Below are 22646 nucleotides of genomic sequence, written 5' to 3'. Positions count from 1 at the left end.
AGCATTTCTAAATGGGATGAACCAAAATGTGGTTCAGACACCTAAACAAGTGCAGTTGCCTCATGGTTGGAAGGGCAAAGAGTGTCGGAGAGAAGTGATGGTTTCTCCATGCAGTGCTCAGTAAGAACAGCCTCTTGGGCTCATACATTGAGGAAACTGCTGTCAGCCATCTTCACTGCTAGACACATATCTCAGGCAGCTGCTGCTTCACCTCCAGGCCCGGATGGGGTGGGCCCCGGGGAGAAGAAGGGCTGACATGAACTTTGGGCCTGGGGTACACTGTTTTGACCCTGGTTCTATAAGGATCCAGGGGTTGGTGCCCACAACTCTTAGGTTTTAAGAAAGACTAGAATCCATTCTTCACCAAAGACGTTTTAGCCCTGGATAATCATTTTACCCTCCGAATGAATAATTAGCTAAAATGAATGTTTTGTTTTAAATTAGAACACTTTTCCTTATTCATCCTCAATGTGTGACCTCTCATTATCTCTAGAGGCGCCCAATTATTATCTATTTATACCAATCTCCATCCCCCCTCTCCCAACACACACACACACACACACACACACACACACACACACACACACACCCCTCTGTCACCTCATTCCCTTTTTCTCTCTCCATCTTTCAGGTAAGCAGTGTGAAGAATGCTCTGCTGGTTTCTATGGAAATCCCAGAATTTCTGGAGCACCTTGCCGGCCCTGTGCCTGCAACAACAACATTGATGTCACTGATCCAGAGGCCTGCAGCCGGGTAACAGGGGAGTGCCTTAAATGCCTGCACAACACTCAGGGGCCCAACTGCCAGCTTTGCAAACCTGGTCACTTCGGATCAGCCCTCAATCAAACCTGCAAAAGTAAGCCTGCAAGGCTCCTGGGGGGAGGGGCGGGGGGGTGTGGCAGCAGAGTGGCAGCTCTCCCATGCCCGTTTCAGCTAGGCCAGGGGTGTCAGCACCCCCTGGGTGGTGGGCTGGGGCACTGAACTCATCAGCAGAAACGGGTGCAGCTCTCATATACTCACTGGTGTCATTGGTTTGCCTTTTCTTACTATTGCCCTAGTGCAGTGGTTCTCAACCTTGGCTGCACATTAGAATCACCTGGGAATCTTTTTAAAATCCTGATTTCTGGGCCCCATCCTCCGGAAATTCTGTGTCTTTGTTATGGGGTGGGGCCACAACATTAGTAACAAAGAAACAGAATTTCTGGAGGATGAGGCCCAGAAATCAGGATTTTAAAAAGATTCCAGGTGATTCTAATGTGCAGCCAAGGTTGAGAACCACTGCTCTAGTGGATTTTTAGCATTATTCCTCAGAGTATGGTCCAATGTGCACTGAGCCAGAGTCTTCTAGGGATGGGGATGAGGCATTAAAATGCAAATTCCTGAGCTGTACCTCAGACCACGGAATTGACACTCTGGGAGCGAGACCCACAAATATGCATTGTGACAAGCTCATCAAGTGACTTTAATGTATAAATATGAGAACCATTGATGTAGACGAGGACATAGGTTTAATTCTAGGATAAAGAAAGAGGAGAAATAAACTTCTCTTTTTTAGGAGATATCAGTTGGGTGATATTTCAGTTCACCCAATTTAGTAAGCCATTTGGTTTCAGATCTCTCACATAAATGGATCTTTGGTGCTTGTCGTAAGGGAAAAAGTGAGACTTGCAGTCTTTCTCACAGTCTACTATGTGAGCCCTTCGAACATCATAGGCACAACCAGATGAAACTGCTGTTCTGGGGGATCAACAACAGTTGAATGGGTTCAACCTACTTAATTCTTTGATAAATTCTGTACTATTGTAAGGTATTGAGCCCTTTGGAGAAATGATCCATTTCTCCATGTTTGCATGGGTTGTTGACAGCCATTGTTTTCACTGACTTTACCTCCTGTTATCTCAGGATGCTCCTGTCATCCTTCTGGCGTGAATACCTCTGAGTGTCCCCCTAGTCGGGGAGCTTGCATTTGTGACCCAGACTCTGGCACATGCCCCTGTCTGCCCCACGTCACAGGGCGGACCTGTGACCATTGCGCTGATGGATACTGGAACCTCATCCCTGGCAGGGGATGCCAACCATGTGACTGTGACCCCCAGACCTCTCATGGCAGCCACTGTGACCAGGCAAGATACTTTAACGTTACTAAGCTCCTCTTGTCTATTTCCTGCCCCTTTTCTAGAATGGGCCATTTCTTCAGGGGTGCTGTTTCCTTTTGTTGGAGAATGGTACTAGAAACCAAGGTCTGGGCACCAGATGACCATGTCTGTTTTATGGGCTCCCCTCCACTCCTCACACCCGCAACCGCCAAACGTGGAACAAATTGGTAGATCGCCACATGATGGCTTGGCTTCCTAACTCGTGAGGAACTCCTAATGTTCGTGACATCACTCTCTGGCATGCTTCTTAGGCCTTTTGGGGAGCCTATTTGTAGCAGCTCAACCAGGAGTGCAGTTCAGTCATGGAGATTGCGGGGAGCCTGAGACCTGGAAATCAGATGGCGCCGGTTTAACCCGAGAGCCCCTGACAGCAAGAAGATTTGGGGTTGTCTGACCCAAAGGGAATGCCTAGGCCCTAGGGGAAGGCTGCTCTTCACAGTGAGAAAACTTTCACTGGAGCACAGAGGACACATATGCATGTTTAGATCCTCAGCTGTTTAAACACTGTGATAAATGTCTCTCTCTCAGCCAGTAGGCGGTCCCCAGGGCATTCTTGCAGAGAGATCCAAACGTGCCGTCCAGTATTTTCATCAACAGTTTAAGACGGAGCTCGAGAAACAGGCTTATCGGATTTGTGGATATTGCAAAGTTGGAAGCTAATGTGATAAAGACAGAACAAGAGACAAGATATCCTAACAGGCTGCCTTATTGTCTGGAAACCAGATGAGATATTAAGAGGATACAAGTCAAGTTTTGCAATTGTGTTTTTAAAATTTGCATAACTATTGGGTGGGAGTAATACCTTGGCACCAGCTCATGCGAAAAAAACATTTGAGGATTTTCACTGTGTGCTTCAAGTGAGCCAGCTGTGTGGATGGGCTATTAAGGAGGCGATGCCCATTCAGGCTGGAGTCGGAGGGGGGACGGGGGAGGGAGCCATACCCAGGTTCAGGGCAGTCATTGTCCCACTGTCCTCTCTACGAGCCAAACGGCTCCATGAGCACAGTTGTCATTTCTGAGTGCCACATTGTAAACATTATATTAGCAAACTATTATGTGTCCAAAAGAAGACAACCAGGATAGTGGAGTAGAACCATGCTACCCTCTGGCAAAGGCTTGAAGGAATTAGGGGTGCTCAGCCTGAAGAAGAGCAGCAAACACAAGTTGCGAATGACTATCTATAGTTGGGAAGAGGGCTGTGAGGAAAGAGGGAGCCTGCCAGTTTTGTGCAACCCATTAGACCTCAGAACAATGGGGGCACGCTACCAGGGGCAGATTATACACCCGTGTAATAACGCATTGCCCAACGATCAGGGACAACCAGCAATATGACAGCCTTCATGAGCAACAGGAGCCCCTTACCTCTCTACATTTGAACAGAAGCTAGTGGTTACTCCAAAGATGGGTGGCAACGTAGTCGATGCCGTCACTTTTGTCATCATGCTGCGTATTCACGGGAAGATACTGGGAGAGGTTTTGTTTAAGCAGGTTTGGACAAGTATAACCGAGGGCCACTCTACTAGTGATGTGCTTCTATGTTTTTCTCTTGTTAATGTTGCAACCTCCTCGGTTTTCAAAAAAGCTGCTCAAGAATCCAGTGGGGATGGTACAAAAAAATTCAACCCTCTTCCCAAACTGCAATTAAATAACTATTATTAAATGATCAAATTTCAAGTGCAAAAAAAAAAAATGTTTGTTGAGCAAAACACTGGCCCAATTGGGAGAAACTCCATCGGACATTCCATCATGGAAACATTATTTGCCAAATTAATTGATGAATGTTAGTCCAGGCCTTTAGCCTCTCTGTGTTTTGGGGAAACTCCCATAACTGTAGGGGAAAAGAATGTGGCCCGTTTCCCATTATGTGTTTTGTTTTCATTTACATCTGTGTATGTTTCCCAGTTTGGGGCCACCTGTCCTTGAACAGCTGGAAGCAGGCGGTATATTCAAGCGCCCTGAGCCAAAAACACATTGACTCCTGATCCTTGGGATTGTCGGGGGTGGTGGCTAGCCGTGGGAATCATCCCTCCTCTGACTTTGCACAGCTGTATGTTCTAAATCACTGGAGGGAAAACTGTTTTGTATTAAATGCATTTTTTTTAGATCAGAAAGCTTGTCAATTCCTCACCCATGAATGTCTCACAGGTCACAGGCCAGTGTCCGTGTAAATTAGGCTACAGTGGGACACGCTGCAGTGAGTGCCAGGAAAATTATTACAGTGATCCACTCGGGCGATGCATTCGTAAGTATTGCTATTTCTAAACACATGAGTATGCTATGAACCAACTGACATCCCAACTCCTTTATTTTCTAGAAAACTCCAAAAGTTTAATTCCAGTTTTGAAAATAATATTTTTTGTAGCCCTATAAAAAAAGATTTTCTTCTTCTGTACTAAAACTTTAGGCTGTATGAAATATTAGCCTAGATTTAAACTTGTAGCCTATCTTAACATTCCTCAAAGTCATTAAAATGGAACAGGCCTGTGAGATCATAACTTGTAGCCAGTTTTCTGCTAGTTGGAAGCATGTTGACAAAAGCAGCCACTCTGGAGTGAATTACAGGCTGGGAGACGGCTCAGAGGCCAGCAGGGGCTTCCTCAACGTGGCTCTCATACTCTGGGTCTACCACATGGTCACTTACTCATTGACTCTACAACACACCTAGAGTGCCTACTAAGAGCTCTAGGAAGTGAACATGGAAGACAAGGCCCTGACCTCATGGAGCTTGTGTTCTAGTGCCTCTCCTGCCCTGCCTCAGCACCCGCAGGACTTAGAGATGTGCGTCCAATAGAATTGCCTGCAGAGATGGGAGTGGTCTACGTCTGCACTGCTCGGTGCAGGAGCCACTAGCCATGCGTAGCTGCTGCGCATTTGCGATGTGGCCAGTGAGAAAAATAATGGTTTATTTTATTGAATTTGTTGAAATCTCTCAATAGCCCCATGTGGTTAGTAGCTACCATATTGGACAGGACAGATTTAATGTCTGGATTAGGTCCTAGATCAGTGATGGTGAACCTTTTGAGCTCATCATGTCAGCATTTTGAAAAACCCTAACTTAACTCTGGTGCTGTGCCACATATAGAAATTTTTTGATATTTGCAACCATAGTAAAACAAAGATTTATATTTTTGATATTTCTTTTATATATTTAAATGCCATTTAACAAAGAAAAATCAACCAAAAAAATGAGTTTGCGTGTCACCTCTGACACGTGTGTCATAGGTTCGCCATCACTATCCTAGGAGAAAGGATTTTTTGTATCTCTATTTAAAGTCAGCTTCCAAAAAGAAGTCAATTCAAAGAAATAACAGATGTGATGGGCTTATCGTCATGTCACCTCTACTTATATTGTAACTGTTTCCTCCTTTCCATTCTTTCATAAATATGCTTTTGCAAAAAAAAAAAAAAAAAAGGCCTGCATTTTCTTGTCCCACTCAAATATATATTCTGAATGGTTGTCTCCAGTCCCACGCAGTTTCAGTGGAATTACTATTTTTAAAACCAGGGAGAAATTTTGGTTCTTGGAAAATCTGTCTTCCAGAGTGCCTTTCCTTGTGTCCCTTTAATATTTCAATAATCTCATTTTATAAAAATGCTTTCATCTCTTATAGAGGAAACGTTGCAAGTGGTCAACTAAAGCCACTGACCCCACTAAAGCTCCTGGAGAAGAATGGTTAGCGAGGGGGAACCTTGGCTTCCAGCTGGGGAGGTGACTTAGTGCCACCCCCAGGCCTCTGGACCAAAGCAAACCTGCCAGACAGATGTCTAATTGAGGGGCCTAATACGTTCATCAGTTTTTATCTGTAATTGGCGTTCCTTTATTCAAGCTGGCAAATGCATTTTTAAATCGCTTGTTCCTTGCAGTTAGTCCAATTTCAGAGGCTAGTGATTCCCTGGCCTTTTGGAAATTGAAGTAACTTCAGTAGCTCTCTCATCCTCCATCCTTAGGCTTAATAAAAAACATCTAGTTAACCAAAGTGCATGTAGCATAGGGTGTGTGTTTTATTTATTAAGACAAATTAAATTTATTTTTCTTCCTTTTTAAAAAATATATTTTTTATTGATTTCAGAGAGGGATTTATATATGTAATGAGAGAGAATCATTAATAGGCTGCCTCCTGCATGCCCCACACTGGGGATCGAACCCACAATCCAGGCATGTGCCTAGACATGTGCCCTGATGGGGAATCGAACCGTGACCTCCTGGTTCATAGGTCAGCATTCAACCACTGAGCCATGTTGGCTGGTCTAATTTTCTCCCTTTTTAAAAAAAACCATTTTTAGAGAAATTTTAGGTTCACAGCAAAATTGAAAGGAAAGTACAGAGATTTCCCATATACTTTCTGCCCCCACAGATGCATAGCCTACCCCATAGTCAACATCCCCAAGAGAGTGGGTATTATAATTAATGAACCTACATTGAACATTATAATCACCACAGTCCATAATTTACATATGCCCACTCCTGGCATTGTCCATTCTGTGCATGTAGACATGTATAATGGCATGTATCCATCACTATGGTGTCATGCAGAGTATTTCACTATCCTAAAATTCCCCCGTGCTCTGCCTATTCTGCCTACCCCCATCCCTAGCAACCATAAATCTTATTGTCTCAATAGTTTTGCCTTTTCTAGAATGTCCTACAGTTGGAATGATACAGTAATTAGTCTTTTCAAATTGGCTTATTTCACTTAGCATTTAAGTTTCCTCCACATCTTTTCATGACTTGAAGCTCTTTAGTGTTTAACACTGAATAGTATTTTTATTGGGTAATTGTACCACAGTTTATTTATCCGTTCACCTACTGAAGGACATCTTGGTTACCTTCGAGTTTGGGCAATTGTGAATAAAGTTGCTATAAGCATTTGTTTACAGGTTTCTGTGTGGACATAAGTTTTCAGCCCCTTTGAGTAAATACTAAGGAGTGATCCTCCACCCTTTTTTTGAGAATGGGAAGTTCTCCTTATAAAATGGAAGACAGCATAAGTAAGCACACCCAGACTGGATTACACTGAGAAAAGGTGTGTTATGGGAATTCTTAGAGTCTTTGACTTGCCTGAGTCACCCTTGTGGACACTAGCAGTAGTCACTAGTACGCTGTCAACCATTAGACCCATGTTCCTCATTGAAATAGGTAAAGAACTCACACACACTCACACTCACAGTAATAAAAAAATAAAAAATAAATAAATAAAAAAAAACACACCTAATTTTCCTATATAATAAAAGCCCAGCAACCAAAATGGCAGAACGATCAGAGATCAGAACTACCAGCCCCTTGCCCAGGCTGGCCCCACCCCCCAGTGGGGACACCCACCCCGATTGGGGGTATGGCCAGCCTGCAACCTGTCCATGGCTCTTCACCCAGGCTGGCCCCGCCCCCCAGAGGGGACCCCCACCCCGATCCGGGGGCCCCATCAGGGCAGGCCAGCCAGCCAGCCCCCACTTGTGCACCAGGCCTCTATCCTATGTAATAAAAGGGTAATATATAAATTGACCCTAACAGTGGAAGGACCAGAATGACCACTGGACTAGTCACTATGAGGTGCACTGACCACCTCTCGGCCCCTTTCCCTGGCCGGCAGGCTCCAATCGCCTGATGGCGAATGGGGAACCGGGGTTGGGTGGCAGGGAATGTGGGTGGTGTCAGGCCAAGGCCCCCACCCCGCCTGTCACCCCACACACAGAGGGCGACCTGTGGTGGGGGCAGGGTCGGAGAGTGGGTGGTAACAGCTGACCTCTCGGTCCCTTTCCTGGCCGTCAGGCACCGATTACCCAATGGTGAACGGGGAACCAGGGGTGTGTGGCGGTGGGGGGAGGGGGGGGCGGCTGCAGGCAGACAGGGAAGATGGCCCTGATCGCAGGCCAGGCCTAGAGACTATACCCATGCATGGATTTCATGCACCGGGCCTCTAGTTTCTATATAAAAACCATAAACTGATTCATTGGTGGAATGAAAAGAAGAATGCTGTATTTTAATGACCATTGCACCGATCTCTGAAATTTTAAATGTTCACCTTAGAAACGGGAGTTGGGGAGATTCTCAAGGTCTTTATTCTTGAGCTAGTTATAAGCAAAAGACCAGGTGATGACATCTCTGCTCCTTCTCTCTCTCTTTAGCATGTGACTGCAACAGGGAAGGTACCCAGAAGCCCATCTGTGACCGGGACACTGGCATGTGTCACTGCCGGGAAGGTGTCAGCGGCCAACGGTGTGATCACTGCGCACGGGGTCACGGCCAGGAATTCCCTGCTTGTCTGCGGTGTCACTCATGCTTTGATCAGTGGGACCACGCCATTTCTTTCCTCTCCAGCGCAGTGCAAGGGTTAATTAGGCTGGCTGCTAACATGCAGGATAAAAGAGAGACCCTGCCTGTCTGTGAGGCTGACTTCAAAGGCCTTGGAGAGAACATGTCTGAAATAGAAAGGATTTTAAAACATCCTGTTTTCTCATCTGGGGAATTCTTAAAAGTCAAGGATTATCATGACTCTGTTCGGTAAGATTTGTGCTCAAGCAATAGATAGTGAAGTTCCTGATTTATCTTAACTTCTACTTTAACAGCCTTCAGTTTAAAAATGTACTTAAACGTGTGTTGACACGAGAGAAATAGGATAGTAAATCCAGTTAATAGTCAGACTGGTGATTATGTTTGTCTGTCTCTTCTTTAAAAATAATTTTTATTTTTAAATTACAGTTGGCATATAATATTAATTTAGTTTCAGGTGTATAACACAGTGATTAGACACTCATATAACTTATTAAGTGATCTAGTACCCATTTGACACCATACATAGTAATTACAATATGATTGACTATCTTACCTATACTGTACTTTACATCCCCATGATTCTGTAACTACCAATTTGTACTTCTTAATCTCTTCACCTTTTTCACACATACCCCAACCCTATTCTACGTGGCAACCATCAAAATGTCCTCTGTATACTAGTAAGTCTGTTTCCGATCTGCATGTTTATTTATTTTGTTTTTCAGATTCCACATATAAGTGAAATCGAATGATATTTTTCTTTCTCCGTATCATGTATTTCACTCAGCACAACACCCTTTAGGTTCATCCATGTTGTTGCAGATGGCAAAATTTCATTTTTTTGTGGCTGAGACATATTTCATTGTATATATGTACCACTTTTTCTTTATCCATTCATCTAATGGATACTTAGGTTGCTTCCATGTATTGGCTATTGTAAATAATGCTGCAATGAACATATGAATGCATATGTCTTTTCAATTTAGTGTTTTGGATTTCTTCAGATAAATAACCAGAAGTGGAATTGCTGGGTCACTGGCTGTCTCTTGTTATAGCCTTTGTTTTAAAGTCTATTTTGTCTGGTATAAATATTGCTACCCCAACTTTTTTTCATTTTCATTTTCATTCAATATCCTTTTCCATCCCTTTTTTTTCAGTCTGTGTTTGTATTTCAATCTAAAGTGAGTCTCTTGTAGACAACATATGTAAGGGTCTTGTTTTGTTATCCATTCAGCCATGGTATTCTTTTGATTGGAACATTTAATCCATTTACACTTAAAGTAGTTATTGTCATTTTATCATTCATATTTTTTATCTTTTCTTTTTCTTCTTCTTAAAGAAGACCCTTTATTATTTTTTACCAGAGACCTCGTGCATGAATTTGTGCATGGGTGGAGTCCAGCCAGCCCGCCCTGATCGGGGCCAATCGGGCCAGGCTGGCTAGGGGGAGGGACCCTGGGTAGTTGGCAGGCCAGTCCTGCCCCTGGTTGAACTCCTGGTCGACGGGACAATTTGCATATTACCCTTTTATTCTGTAGGACTAGAGGCCCAATGCATGAAATTCGTGCAAGAGTAGGCCTTTGCAGCCATGGCTGCCTTGATCTCTCCCTTGCAGCCACGGCTGCAGCCCTGGCTTCATCCCAGAAGGACATCAGGAAGGACATCCGGTCTGATTAGCATATTACGCTTTTATTATTATAGATAATACTGTTTGGTGGTGACTAATTCCTTTAGCTTTCTTTTTGTCTTGGAAGCTCTTTTTATGTCCTTCAATTCTAAATTATAGCTTTGCTGGGAAAAGTAATGTTGGTTGGAGGTCCTTACTTTTCATTACTTCGAGTATTTCATGCCAGTCCCTTTTCGCCTCCAAAATTTCTGTTGAAAAATCAGCTCACAGTCGTATGGGAGCCCTCTTGCAGGTAACGGACCGCTTTTCTCTCGCTGCTTTGTCTTTAACCTTCTGCGTTAATTATGGTGTGTCTTGGCGTGGGCCTCTTTGGGTTCATCTTAGTTTGCAGCATCAGAGAAGAAGGTGATGGCAAATGAAAACATACAAGGTACACTCACCAACAAGGAACCTCCTCGTCACCTGTGATCATTAAAAGTTAAGACCATGTACAGAGGTAGCACTAAAAGGAACCCTGCTGGAAGCAGATTTATTCTAAATGAAGAACTGATCTTCCCCCTAGGCTGGGCAGGGGTTGTGTGTTGAGAGCTGAATGTAGATTGGCTCTCTTAGACTGATTTAAATGAACCATGTCTGAATACATGTTTTTGAAAACCCAAAGCAAAAGGGAGACAGAGAGAGTATAAACAGTTGATACTGAAAGATTCAAAAACCTTTTTATTCTACTGGACCTTGGGTGCTGATCATTTTTTAAGTGAATGATGAAATATTCCAGTTAACAAGAAAGAGATAAGTCATAAACTGAATTAGAAACTGCCAAATGAAAAATAGGGGGTGGGGAAACACATTCTAATTTTGAGGTAATTGCCCTAATAATGAGGGCAATCGATCAAATGTAATACAAGCTTCACTATGTTTACTCTCATTTTCCCCTGTAGGAAACAAATCATGCAGCTAGGTGAGCAACTGAAAACAGTATATGAATTTCAAGATCTGGAGGAAACAATATTGAAAATGAGGAATGAATCAGACCTCTTACTTGAAAATCTCCAGGAAGAAATTGATTTGTACTCCAGTGCCCGTAATGCAAGCATCATGGGTAAGAGAGAAAATGCACTTCAACTGTCTGTTTCTAGACAAATGTTTATAAAATCCATAGTACATTCCATTAGTGAGTCACCCTGTGCTTACTGCCATAGCACCCCAGCACTTCAGAACATGAAAACACACCCATTGAAGACATTATTTGTATATGAATATTTCAACTTTTTAAACATTGCAGGATAGTATTTGCTCAACATAACGAATGTTTGATACTAAACAAATACCAAAGAAACCTTCTAGAGCCAAACCATGCAAGTGGTGTTGTGAAATCAGCAACTTAGAAATGCTAACATGCATAAGGAAATAAGAAAGATATGTTTCTACAGTATGTCATCCTGAGTATAAGCCACTCCACGTCCAGCAACCAAAAATGCAAAGGAATATGAAGCAAAAAGGACTTTCTCGTAAGGATTTTGCGGGGGTGTGGAGTCATGTAACATACTAGAAGCCCACAATTCACATGGCACAGTTCTCAAAAATGAATGGGCGCTGTGTCGAAGCCAGGATCAACTTGGAGGAGAAATGGAACTCTGAAGCAAACCTTGGATTAGCTCTTCTCCTGATCTCTGATGAGATCTCTGTTATACTTGGAAATGGACAACTTGATACTACCAGGGGAGGCAGCACTGAACTTGTTCACACCTAATTGGGAGGTAAAGCGAAAATATGCATGAAACTCACCTCAAAGGCCATAACACTGTCTGCTTTTCTCTGCCCTAAGTGTATGCTCCTGTTTTTCATCGGATCTTGACTTTAAAGAGAAAAAATACATGACAATTATGACCCTAAAGGAAGACTTGATTTAGTGAAATAACCATCGATGATACTCAATAAATCCTATGTCAAGAAAAAGGAATTTGCTCTGATTCCTAACGTGGAAGAAGGTGCCCACTGAAACAAGCCAGGAAGAAGAATGGAAAACTGCCCTCAGGCGAATTCTCTCAAACTTGCAGCCCAATAGCAGTTCCTGAGGTTTTTCTCAGTGCCTGACACTGTGCTGGGGAGGTGAACACTCCAAGTCCTTGTCCTTAAGTTATTCCCATCTAGTGGGAAGACGGGCATATAAACAATTGCAAACCAAAGGACTAAATGAGGGCATCTTCAATTGCTTATAGGACAGAGCAGTGAAAATGAAATTCCTTCTGAGTTTATTGGAAAAGGCTTCAGGGAGTAGGTGACAATTGAATTGGGCTTCACAGACTGAAGATAAATTTGCCAGAAAAAGGAAGAAAATCATTCCAAATAATAGGAACATGGTTTTGTTTTCTGTTAAAAGAAAATCACGTATGTTAAGAATATGTGAGTGTAACAACCAGGAAGGTTTAAAAGATAAGGCATGGTTGGTGCCGGGATTCTGGTTATGTAGGGTGCAAAGAGTAGGACTGTGGGCCTCTATTTCCTAAAATATGGAGTTGTAGTTTATAGCCCTAATTTACCATCATTTACATTAAAAAATACCATATTATTTTTATGGATTTGCATTTTAATAAAGAGAAGTGCTTAAGGACATTGGCTCCATAGTCAACCGCCTGGCTTCAAATCCTGGCTTCGCCTCTTACTAGCAGTGAAACCTCAAGCAAATAGATTACTTCATCAGAGCCTCATTTCCTCACTTAGAAGGCGAGGGTGGTCACAGCAATAAACGCCTCACAGTGCTTTGAGAAGGTTAAGGAAGAGCATGGATAGGAAGTGCAGGCCTATAGAAAGCACTCTACAAATGCGAGCTATTGTCGTCAGCCTCAACATCAGAGGTGAGCAAAAGACAGCCTGCCAGCAAACCCTACCCACAGCCTGTCTTTGTGAATAAAGTTTCATTAGAAGACAACCTCCCCTATTTATTTACTATTGTCTGCTGCTGCTTTCACACAACAATGGCAGGGTTGAGTCATTGTGACAGAAGCACTATGGCCGGGAAACCTACTAATACACTTATCCCCTGACTCTTCACAGAACAAGTTTGTCCACTCCCACTCTATTTAATTAGGTGAATTTAGTTGGATTATCTCATTAGGGTTCATAGTTAATGCATAATTAATACATTTGTGGAACACTTCACAAAGTATTTTCATAACTCACTCAATCCTCACAAATTACTACTATCACCAATTTACAGATAAGGAAACTCAATCTAAGAGATTTAACAATTTGATCAAGGACCTAGCCAGACAGTAAAAGGTGAGCCAACACTCAAACCCATGTCTGCAGATTTGAATCTTAATGTTCTACATCTATCATACCTTTCTATATGTATATATATACATAAAATACTACATCTAATCCTTCCTCATAGAAGTGTACACTCAAGGAAGAGAATGTTGACTTTTTGTACTGTCTTTAAGACTAAGATAGTGGCCAAATTGTGAAATAAGTATCTTAATAGTCAATGTATAACTTCATTTGTTTTCAAAACATTTATCTTACTTCGATTTATGTTGATGTAGATTTCTCAGAGAACATCAAGAAGTATTATCACAGATCATCATCTGCTGAAAAAAGAATTAGTGAAACTACTTCCATCACAAATAACTCTGAGAAAACCAGGATTGACTTACTTACCATCTTAGATACATTAACCTCAAAAGAAAACTTGTCATTGGAAAAATTAAAACAGATTAAGATACCAGATATCCAAATACTGAAGGAAAAGGTAAATATTCATACAGTGAGTAAAAATGTTTGTGGCTTCTACTTGTTCTCTTCAATTATATTTTCCTGTCTTGCATCTTATTTATTTTTTATTTCTTTTGTAAATATATAAATATATATTACATATATAAATGCTCTGTTAACAATGTATAAATAATATGAATATATTTATTTTTATTTCTTAAGTCAAAGTTTAAGAACAATCAAAGAGTAAAAATTGTGCCTTCAGTTTATTATTTTACATTATTTATTTCCCAGAGGGTACAGATTTCTCCTCCTGCCTCATTATAAGTAAAAGGTAATTTTTATTTATTAAAAGGAAGTTAACAGGGAAATGCTAGACATTTGACAATTTTCCCCAAAAGCTGTAAGTATAAAAGTGGCACGGATTGGCACAATGCTGATAACAAATAATTTAGATACTGATTCAGTTCCCTAGGAAACATGTAATGGGTCACTTCCATACACTAAGCATGAACAGCTACTGAAGAAACATGTACGAGTAGAGCAGTGCCTTGCCTCCATGAACCTGGATGGCATTCAAAATAAATCTGTCTGCGGCTGGCTTTTTCACAGAAGCCATTTCTCCGTCAGGTGTGTGGAGAACGAGGGGACACACCATGTGTGCTCTCGTCATGTGGTGGCCCAAGCTGTCATGACTCCCTGACCCTCTCGAGGAACGCCCTTCAGAAAGCTCAAGAAGCGGAGTCCATGATTCAGAATTTGAGCAGCCAGGCTCCAGGTCTGAAAAATCAGGTAAATGATGTCTTCAGTTGCTTTATTGGTAAAGCTGTAGCCACAAAGAAAGGGCACTATTTGGAATTTTAAAAACTGCCATTTAGCTTATAAGCAGATGGATGATTCTAGATATTAGGTATTCTTATGCCTGGAAATATAGGGTAAAACTATAGATGTCTGTATAAATGTAGATTTAGAAGTAGATGTGAATATTGACCTATTTTCCATTTCTATAATATTCCTATTGCTATGTGTTTGTAGGACATAGACTTGTGTAGATATATTTCTTTTATAGCAAACACTACATAGAAATGTGAAGATGCCTAGCTTTGAAGCTTTGAAAACTATAGATCTCCCAAAGTAAAGAATAATTTTTTATCAATTCAAGGGTATATATGAAATTCTACCAAATATAGACAGTTTAATGTTAGAATTTAAGTTAATGTTAGGAAATATTTTAACAGGAATATACCCTTATGCCTTGAATTCCTTCTCTAATAATTTTAAAATATTTCATTTTCTGGTCACATTGATGAGTATACTTTTTAATTACCTACTTTTCTTTAGCGTTTTGTGAATACATTATATTCTTTTTAAAAGGGCGAACACAATTTCAGGTATTCTGTGAATAATGCATTGTATTCATCTTGAGAACAAGATGATGAAGTGCCCCCTAGCTTCGCTCCTTTTTTGACAATCTACGTAGAGCCTTTGATGAAAAAAAAAAAAGTTCTTAAAGTGCTGAGATGTTTTAACCAATGTAAGTTAAATATGATATCAGTCAGCACTCTTGTTTGCAAGTAACAGAAACCAATTCCTAAACAAAAAGGAAATGTACGTGGAGACATCTCAAATGGAGAGGAGGCTAGAGGGTCAAGCTTGGGAAAGGGTTGAGAACCACCGATGATACATGTGTGAGCGCCTACACACCAGTACATGTGCACACACACACACACACACACACACACGAGCAACAGTTTCCTCCAGGAGCTCACCTCCATGATTCTGAGGCCCAGCTGGTCCTGTGTCCTTGCTCCACACACCCCAGAATCCAAGAATGGAGCGAGCCTCTGAGTAGCCACGCTGGAGAAAACCCCTTGCACATAGGAAATGTTGAGACATTTTATTTGCATAGTCATAATTCTGTATTGCTACATAGTTTTTCACTTACGTTAGTCTTCATTACTCTAATAAATATTCATGAGGACTACTCTGTGCCAGACATTTATCTAGATGTTGGAAATACAGCAGTGAACATCACAAATGCAAATCCTGATCTTGCATCCTGGTGTTTAAAACAATCCTTAATTGTTTAATAGAATTTTAAAGTATTATATTGACCCTTCTTAAAAAAACAAACAAACAGAAACTGCACACAATTTAAACAAGCCCCATTAAACTATACTTTTAAAAGACTGCCCCTGAGGTAGGTGTTAGCAGAATCTGGCTTAATCAGCACATTAGAGAGCTGGAACGGGGTGGGGGTTGTCACGCTGATAAAATGGTGAGCTATTTTCCCCTTGCTTAGAAGGGGAAGCGTGCCAGAGAGATTGTGAGAGAATTCTCAGGAGTCAATTGTGACAGAGGATGGATTGCAGAGAGATGTTTTAAGAGTGAAGTAATTTAGCAATCTCTTTCTTTCTGAATATGGCATCGACTAATCTCCGCCGAGATTTCGTCTGTATAATTTGGCACTTTTCTATCCAGAGTATTTATTTCTGTAATTCTTACTTTACTGTTATACATTCTTACTTGCCGCTACCCACTTTTTTATATTGAGATATAATTGACGTAATATTGTACTCGCTTTAGATGTACAACATAATGACTTGATATTACTAAATGATTCGCACAATAAATTTAGTTAGTATCACCACGCAATTACATTTTTTCCTTATGAGAACTTTTTGAGATCTACTCTCTTAGCAATTGCTATCTACTTTAAAGTTTAAAAAATTCTAGAGAATCAAGGAACAACTCAAAAAATTAAGATACGTATTTTTAACCAGGTAAATGTTTTTTGTTCCATCATTTGCCAAGGATATAATTGAATCCTTTTTCACAAAATATGTATGGCTCAATTAAGCTGGCTTCATTGTGGGGCAATAATGGGAGAACCCCCCCCCCCCCCCCCCCGCCCCAATCTGTTTGGTCCTAATTAGCCCGACTTCTGTCACAACCTATTCAACACAGCTCAGCTGGTGGGTGATATTGTCCTTTGGCTTCATGTTTTTATTTTTCCTCAAATTTGCTGGAGTCCCAAGAAAAAGCCCATGACCTTTCTCAAATCACACATTTAAGGATTTACGTTTCTAGGCTGCAAGCCTTTTAGTCCTATCGTTCCTCTGTCAAATGTACCAAGTGTTTGGGATTTATCTTCGCGGCCTGCATTGAGTTCAAGCTCATTTCTTAATACAGGGGATGCTTTCTTTTAAGCTTTCAAAGAACAGTGCATTATTTGAATTTGAGGAAGGCTTAGAAGAATAACTATTTTAACTTACATAAAAGAAAACACTCTCTCAACTTATGAGACATAATGGCCCCTTTAAGTAAGTAGTCCTAAGTAATCTCTATGAAATTTGTTGATATTATGGAATGCTAAAGTCTCATTAAAGTAAAACTTGTGTCAGGAAAAGTCATTAGTATTAGGTCAATATTGTTTTCAAATGATGATTTTGAATACTAATAACGTTGTAGGAGATAAATTTCCATTATTAAGAAAACACGGAATGAAAACAATATCTTTAAGAGTCTTTTCAAATGTTTTAAAATTGTTTAATTATCTACACTTCTTTTTCATTTTTGGTGACAGTTTTATTTGGTCCAGCTAAGCAATTAAACATCACAGAATGTACCTAATCATTGTGTGTTTTTCTTATTCCAGATAAAAAATATAAGTAAACTGGCAGAAGTCTCCAAAAACAATTCCTTACAGTTAAGTGAGAAACTGTGGAATGTGAAAAACCAAAGTAAATCTGAAGAAGAAAACATGAATCTTTTAATCAAAAAACTGAAAAAGTTTCTGTTAGGTAATTTTTTTAAAATATTAGGACTTGTTTTTGTTTTTTTTAATGTATACTCAAACATCACAACCAATTTTAAATGATATTAATTGGGAATGGCATGCCTACATCAGACACATAATACACCCTTTGATTTAAAATTTCTTAATGAAAATAATCCCAAAATATTAACTCAGTACCAAAAAAATTGACTCTCTTTATGAAATTAATTAGTACTAAATACTAGAATTTAGTAAAAAAAAAAAAATTTCCAAAAATAAACAATGTTTAAAGTTATTTTACTTTCTTTAAAAAGGAAAGTCCTACATAAAGTTTATATCAGATTCCCTGATGTTAGGATTTTATCATCTTCTCTGCTAACAGTGTACATAAGATCAAGGTATGATAAATTTTGGTTAGTATCAAATATCATAGTTAGGTAGCATCTAAAAATATTGGTTATTAACTATTATTGTCTATTTCCCAAGTCTCTTATTGGCTCTCTATGATTGACCCAAAGGAACTATTTAATTCATTATTGTTATGAATTATTATTATAGTTATTATTGGTTAAAGATAAAAATTTTAAAATACAGCTGGATGCCTGGTTTGTGGACTCCATCCCCAGTGGGGGGTGTGCAAGAGGCAGTTTATCAACGATTCTCTCTCATCATTGATGTTTCTACCTCTTTCTCCCGCTCCCTTCCTCTCTGAAATTAATTCTAAAAAAGGAGTTATATACTTATATGCATAGCCATGGGCAATAGGACAGTGAAGACCTGGGGAGGGTGGGATTTGGGGAGGACTGGGAGGAAGGAGGTAAATGGGAGAAATGGGAGACATCTGTAATACTATCAACAATACAAAATATATATTAAAAAATAATAAAGGAAGAAAAGGAAAGAAAAAATTTTAAATAGGTTAGTAAAGCAGTCCAAAAAAATTATTTAAAAAAAAATACAGCTGGAAATTGACATGGAACCTCATTCTCAAATGATGCAGTTTGGGCACAACACTGTGGAATTAATTTCAAGAGGCTTTATGTTTCATAGTTCCCTTCCAGATTCAATAATTTAATACTCTACACATGAATTAATTGACATTTGGGATATGTTATAATCTGGGCAATCACTTTATTAATCTGTTTAATATTTATAAAAACCCCTATGGCCAACCAAGTATATTTTCCAACCTCATGTTTCTAGACATTATATTAGCAGCTTTTAATCCTGATTTTCAAGATAAGAAAAAATTAGGCAGTAAAAATAATTAATAAAAATGATCAAAATAATCAGTAAAAAAGAATGGGGGTGGAATTAGTCTACTGGACATTTTGTTTGTTCAAAAGCAAATTTTCAACGCGTTAGGAACTCAACTGAGATGGAGGAACACGTTAGCTCTCTCTACAGATATCAGTTTATTTGGCACAAATTGAAACCGCCAGACCAATTGTGTGAAAATGGTGGCATACAGTCCCAAGCCCCAGCAATGGTTCAGAAAGTAGGTTCTTGCTTTTCACTTAGTTCAATGGGTCATAGAGCTTATTCCTATATTAGTCATATTTCTTATTGCTGCTGAAAAAAATACTTTAACCTGAAAAAATGAAAAAACTGTTTCCAGATTGTTACAACAAATATTAGACTAGACAAAGAGAAAAATCCTATTCTATAAAAGAAAATTCTCTTTTCTGAGTCACAGGAAGTGGTGCCTTTCGCCCACCTGTTACTTCTCTTTTCCTTGCTAGAAAGCCCACATAAAATCATTAGACTGTGTGGTGGCCCACTATTCAGTTCTTCTTTGACCATTTTATTTTCCTTCTGATCTGAATTCCTTCTGAACTAAGTTATGTGTCATTTCTCCTAAAAGTCCCATCTAAAAATTTGAGCTTATGATCTCATAATAAATATCAATAAATGTTTGATGACTGAAATTGTGGTTAAATTAAAACACTCTTTATTATAACATTTTCACGATGAGAATTACTATTTTTAAAGAGCCAACTCCCTGATTCCATTTAAAATATGGTTTTAGTTTATTCATAAACATGCTTATCACATTTTTTTTCCCAGAAACATTACAGGGAGTAAAATATTTCTTTTATATTAAACAAAATAGCTAAAGCAAAAGTGATTGCAAAAAGGATATATACTCCTGTCACGTCATTCAAATTCGAAAATCCCCTATGGCTCCCACTGCTTCCCGAACGAAGCCCAAGTTACTTCAGGGACTTCTGCGGTCTACTCCCCATATCTGACTTCCATTCCTCCAATTTTATTTGTTTATTTTTTAAATATATTTTATTGATTTTTTACAGAGAGGAAGGGAGAGAGATAGAGAGTTAGAAACATCGATGACAGAGAAACATCGATCAGCTGCCTCCTGCACACCCCCTACTGGGGATGTGCCCGCAACCAAAGTACATGCCCTTGACCAGAATCGAACCTGGGACCTTTCAGTCTGCAGGCCGACGCTCTATCCACTGAGCTAAACCGGTTAGGGCCCATTCCTCCAATTTTAGACACCCCACTCTCCCCCACTACCCCTCCCCCCCAGCTCCAAGAAGGAGCTGTGAACCTGTTTCTTTTATTCTGTGGTTCCCTCAGCTTGGAATGCCTTCTACCCCTCCCCTCACCCTGCGCCCTCACAACCCTCATCTCTGTTGTCCTCCAAAGCCGGGTTTAAAGGTCTTTTTGAAATTCTTCCTGAAGTCTTTCTCCTCCCCTGGATCCCACATCATTTTGTCTTATATTCATCTCTTCTGTTCTGTATGATCAGTATTTATATAGGATGACTTCTGTTTCCCCGCCTGATGCGAAACCCCTTGAGCAGTGGTTCTCAACCTGTGGGTCGCAACCCCTTTGGGGGTCGAACGACCCTTTGACAGGGGTCGCCTAAATACATCCTGCATATCAGATATTTACATTATGATTCAGAACAGTAGCAACATTACAGTTATGAAGTAGCAACGAAAATAATTTTATGGGTGGGGGTCACCACAACATGAGGAAATGTATTAAAGGGTCGCGGCATTCGGAAGGTTGAGAACCACTGCCCCTAAGGATCAGATCTGTTTCTAATTCATCTCTAACTACCCCTGTTGTGCCTCACTGAGGAGCCGGACAGTGACAAAGAGTTATCACTCCACACACTAACAGTCCACCTTCCACTTCAGTTCTCACAGAGGGCAATTTTATTTTCCTGAAGAGCAGAGCATAGGTGTTCTTAAATGTTTCCTTATTATATGTTATTCACATGGTACTTTCTACATTGTCACAGTCCCTTCTCAAGACAGGCCTTTAAGGAGTAGCATCAGTTATAATTACCCAATTATACAAATGAGCAAAAATTCTGAGCCTTTTTAATGTCATGAAGGATTAGAATCAAGTTTTATTGGGTCCAAACGCAAGGCTTCTCCATTCTCATTCATTGTGTTTGAATCGTGATGACAGGTATCTAAGCACTTTAACTGCTTTTGTTTCCGTGCTCATAGTAACCTATTTTTTGTGAGGACATTTTGTAGAACATAGGCAATATCCCAAATTGGTAGTTTTTCACTTTTCCAACAGCATTAGTGTAGCATGTATTCAGCCCTACAGCAGCAGCGTTTCTTTCAGGGCAAAGGGAAAATGAAGCATGAGGAAGAACCTATGGGGCATAGACAATCTAATCCCTGAGTTCTGGGGACACACAATCAAATGCAAGGAGTTCATTGTAGCTATCCTTAAAAGATAGTGTTTGATAAAGAGACATAATGACCTAAAACCCACCTTTTTATTTCAGAGGAAAATGTGCCTCCAGAGGACATAGAAAAGGTTGCGAATCGTGTACTTGACATCCACCTGCCAATAACATCACAAAATATAACCCATGCACTTGACAACATACAGAAACTTATGCGACTCTGTGAGGACTACAGGACAGATGAGGACAAGCTAAATAAAGCAGCAGATAGAGCCCAAAAGATTTTGGTGAAGGCAAAAGCGGCTGAGTAAGTACAGTTTTAATATTCTCATCTTGCCCTGGCCGGGTGGCTCAGTTGGTTGGAGCACTGTCCTGTACAACAAAAAGGTTGAGGGTTCATTTCCCAGTCAGGGGTTCGATCCCTGGTTGGAATGCATACGGTCAGGGTGCATACGGGAGGCAACCAATCAATGTTCCTCTCTCTCTCTCTCTCTCTCTCTCTCTCTCTCTCTCTCTCTCTCTCTCTCTTCTCTCTCTCTCTCTCTCTCTCTCTCTCTCTCTCTCTCTCTCTCTCTTCCTCTCTCTTCTTCTTCTCTCTCTCAAATCAATTACATTTCCTCAGGTGAGGATTAAAAAAAGCCTGTTAGAGCAAAAATGCTAGAATATGCCAGTATTTTAAAAGGTGGTAGGATCACTGGTAAATTTTTCCCTTCCTGATTTTTTTCTTCTTCCTTCTTCTCCTTCTCTCTCTTCCTCCTCCTCCTCCTTCTTTTTCACATTGTACTTTCTAACTTTACTATAATGAGCAGTATATTGAAATCTAAAGAAAAAAGAACTACAAAAAAAATGTATGGTGTGTGTGTGTGTGTGTGTGTATGGTGTGTGTGTATGGTGTGTGTGTGTGTATGGTGTGTGTGTGTGTATGGTGTGTGTGTGTGTATGGTGTGTGTGTATGGTGTGTGTGTGTGTGTATGGTGTGTGTGTGTGTGCGTGCGCGTGTGTATGGTGTGTGTGTGTGTGTATGGTGTGTGTGTGTGCGTGTGTATGGTGTGTGTGTGTGTATGGTGTGTGTGTGTGTGTGCGTGTGTATGGTGTGTGTGTGTATGGTGTGTGTGTGTGTGCGTGTGTATGGTGTGTGTGTGTGTGTGTATGGTGTGTGTGTGGGGGGGGGGTGTTATGAGGAAGGAAGGCTCCTGAACTCCCACTGTAACAATAGGGGGAAAGTATAGACAGGAAGGCCTCATCCTGTATGATTCCAACTACGGGACATTCTGGAAAAGGCAGAGCTATAGGGACAGTAAAAAAGATCAGTCGTTGCCAGGGGCTGAGGGGAGGGATGAATAGGCAGAGCACGGGGGAACGTTAGGACAGTGAAAACACTCCGTATGGCACTATAGTGATGGATACATGTCCTGATCCAT

General features: G+C 40.5%; 1 protein-coding gene across 1 annotated transcript in view; it reads left to right on the top strand.

Moving 5' to 3' along the window:
* The window catches only part of LAMB4 (laminin subunit beta 4), a 106196-nt gene that overhangs the window by 70481 nt on the left and 13069 nt on the right, over window positions 1-22646 (top strand). The window contains exons 23-31 of the mRNA XM_059655716.1: window positions 632-856; window positions 1903-2123; window positions 4302-4398; window positions 8280-8655; window positions 10993-11153; window positions 13600-13805; window positions 14399-14560; window positions 17427-17571; window positions 21325-21532. Of these exons, the coding sequence (XP_059511699.1) occupies window positions 632-856; window positions 1903-2123; window positions 4302-4398; window positions 8280-8655; window positions 10993-11153; window positions 13600-13805; window positions 14399-14560; window positions 17427-17571; window positions 21325-21532 (1801 nt within the window). The remainder of the gene's footprint in view (window positions 1-631; window positions 857-1902; window positions 2124-4301; window positions 4399-8279; window positions 8656-10992; window positions 11154-13599; window positions 13806-14398; window positions 14561-17426; window positions 17572-21324; window positions 21533-22646) is intronic.

Source organism: Myotis daubentonii, chromosome 10, assembly GCF_963259705.1.
Source record: "Myotis daubentonii chromosome 10, mMyoDau2.1, whole genome shotgun sequence".
NCBI classification, from domain to species: domain Eukaryota; kingdom Metazoa; phylum Chordata; class Mammalia; order Chiroptera; family Vespertilionidae; genus Myotis; species Myotis daubentonii.
This window is presented reverse-complemented; position numbering and strand designations above follow the sequence as displayed.